The sequence below is a fragment of the Chaetura pelagica genome, unplaced genomic scaffold (assembly GCF_000747805.2).
Source record: "Chaetura pelagica isolate M959 unplaced genomic scaffold, ChaPel_1.0 scaffold166, whole genome shotgun sequence".
Taxonomy (NCBI): Eukaryota; Metazoa; Chordata; class Aves; order Apodiformes; family Apodidae; genus Chaetura; species Chaetura pelagica.
The window spans coordinates 4,880,025-4,882,804 of NW_009953758.1; the positions used below are offsets into that span (position 1 = coordinate 4,880,025).

The 2,780-nt window shown below is 44.3% G+C and overlaps 1 protein-coding gene across 1 annotated transcript in view; it reads left to right on the top strand.

Moving 5' to 3' along the window:
* The window catches only part of NDUFB8 (NADH dehydrogenase (ubiquinone) 1 beta subcomplex, 8, 19kDa), a 25,799-nt gene that overhangs the window by 22,561 nt on the left and 458 nt on the right, over window positions 1–2,780 (top strand). The window contains exons 2-4 of the mRNA XM_010000825.1: window positions 3–52; window positions 627–726; window positions 2,120–2,275. Coding sequence (XP_009999127.1) covers window positions 3–52; window positions 627–726; window positions 2,120–2,275 — 306 coding nt within the window. The remainder of the gene's footprint in view (window positions 1–2; window positions 53–626; window positions 727–2,119; window positions 2,276–2,780) is intronic.

The following is a 2,780-nucleotide window of genomic DNA, read 5'->3' on the forward strand; positions in this document are numbered from 1 at the left end:
AGTACAACAGGCGGGTGGGGGACTACGAGCCCTACCCCGACGACGGCTTCGGGTGAGGCGGGGGGTCCCGTGCTCCTGCTTCGGGCACCAGGCACCTCCGGTGTCCCTGCTGCGTGCCCGGGGGGCTGTGCTGCCGGCTCGGAGCGCCGAAGGCACACGTCGGTGTTGTAAAGTAGGAGTAAATCGAATTGCTTGGGGGCCCGTGTGGATAAAACACCGTGTGAGCTGCTTCATACCCTGGTGTAGAGCGTGGCTAATGAATTAGCTAAAAGCTGTCTCTGGAATTAGGATTTCTGGAGACAACGTTTAAGTGTGCAGGATGGCTTTGACGTGCAAAATACTGGACAGCTAGGGTTCTGTATTCCTGTTAAGCCTGCATTTTCTTCTGGCTAGTATATGGCCCAAAAACGTCACTTTGAGGAATGCTGTTTTTTACAATGATTGGGGTCAAGCTGGTGGTTGCTGTGTTAGTTGCATGTGTGCCTTTAAAATGTGCATATGTATGAGCTATAAAAACCATGTTCTAAGTTTTCAATTCCATAGACTACAGTGTCTCCTACTAAATATATCTATTTTAATACAGACTTATTTTGTGTTTGTTGGTTTTTTTTGTCTGTTTCTGACAGGTATGGTGACTATCCCAAGCTCCCTGATAAGTCTCTCCATGAGAGAGACCCCTGGTACCAGTGGGACCAGCAGGATTTGCGGCATAACTGGGGGCAGCCGGTAGGAATCCTAGTAGCACTTTTCATTGTGATTAAAATGGTACTGTTACTAAATGCTGACATCTGCATCTAGTGTATGTATTTAATTCTTTGTGTATGTATAGCTTTACAAACTTGAGTTTCTCTGTCAGAATGGGAAGGCCTCATCCACCCGCTTTGCCTGATCTGGCTCAGTATGAGAGCTTAGTTCAGAACCATTTAGCAAAGAAGCCGTTGTTTGAGAAAAGTCCTTTTAGTTCAATGGAAGTAGCTATTGTTGCTTTAATACACTAGGGTTACTTTGGGGTAGAATACAGCTAAGGGGGTTTCCTCTGAAGAAAGCTTGCAAGATGTCCTTAAGAGAAGTGGGTGAATTGAGAATCTATGTTAACTTTCAAAATCCAAGTTCCTCAAACTCCTTGTTGGGAGCAACTTTTCCATTAGTGCATGGTTTTTCTGCAAATGGCTGTGATTACTGAACTTGGTAATTGATTTGAGCTCTCCTTACTAAAAGCAGAGATTATGTAAGCATATGTATGTAATATATCATCACAGTGCAAACATGTCAGAACAACATAGCATGTGTACTACAGTGAAGTGAATGTTGTAACGACTGTCAAAACACAGGAAAAAACCCTTGGTGCTTCTGTGTTGTGGTGCTTGGCACAGGAAGGCTTGAGTAGGTACCCTTGCACGTGAGGTTGGAGGTGGAGCACCAGAGGGAATAAACTGGTGCATTCCAGGGGTCAGCAGATGGCTCTGTTCAGACAACTGAATGCTGCTTAGTCTTGCTCTCTGTGTTTGCTAGCAAGTGGCTCTGCATCCTGGGAAGCTAGAGGCAGTACTTGAGCTGCAAATTAATGAGTTCTCTGCTTTCTATAGGCAGAACATTCTTGGGACTTTTCTATGTGTACTTCAAAGCAGAAACTTAAATGCCCTTCTGCTTCAATCAGGGAAAGCATTAGGTTGCTACCAGCCCTGCTCTTACCATGGAGCAACAGTGGTAGGTGCTGTACTGGTTTTGAGGAACCAGCTTCCAAGTGGCAGGCAGTTGCTTTTTTGAAATAACATTCTTTGGGTATGTGACTGAACTTGGAAAACAAAGGCACCAATTTATACCATGTCTTTTCAAGAGAGCTGGGGAACAAATCTAAGGTGGCATGATTATGGATATAAATAAAAGCTGCTGCTGTTCTGTACTTAAGCATATTGCCTGGTATAAGCATAGGGTGGAATTTGGTGTCCTAAGTTTTACTGTAAGTGGCACTTGACTTCACTCTGGCTTTATCTTCCCTTGCAAGGTGGAAATGAAATGGCTTTTCGCAGTTTTGTGAATGCTGCAAAGCATTTCTTCCCTTGATAAAAGCAGCTTGAGCACTGTTGGTAAATGTGCAGTGTTTTCCTTTGCTCTTCAGATGCACTGGGACTTCGACATGTATATCCGGAACCGCGTCGATACGTCCCCCACTCCAGTTCCCTGGCACACCATGCGCAATCACTTCCTTATCTTTTTGAGTACCATGCTGATCATGTTTGCTCTTGGAGAGATCTATCCATCTTACAGGCCTGTGGTGAGTGACGCCCTTGGGTAAAAGGAGGAGAGGTAGCTGTGTTTCTTGTCACTGCTGATGCCCAGAAGAGTTGGGTGTGCTGAAGCTGAGCGTTGAGTGTGAATACAAAACCTTGCTGCTGAGTTGTTCTCTTGCCTGGCTTGGCTCAGCTCACAGGTTTTTGCTTCATAGTGAGCACTCACTGTTCACAGGGAAACTATTTTAAACTATGCTGCTCGGAGTATCTCTTCTTTGGTCGAGGAGTTCTCCTTCCCCAGGTGCACCTGCTAGAGGGAGATGCTTAATCTCTTGCCCTGTGTTTTTAATTATATCTCATGATCTGGGTCATTTGGAATGTGATTCTGAAAAATACATCTGAATACACAAGCAGCCTTTGCAGTATATTATCCTCATGCTTTGAGATTAACTGTTGGTTAAGATTAAATGCTGACCACCTTTATTTCTGTTGGGTTTATACAAAGAACTCTATCTCTGAATTTACTTTTTTTCTATGCTAATATTCCTG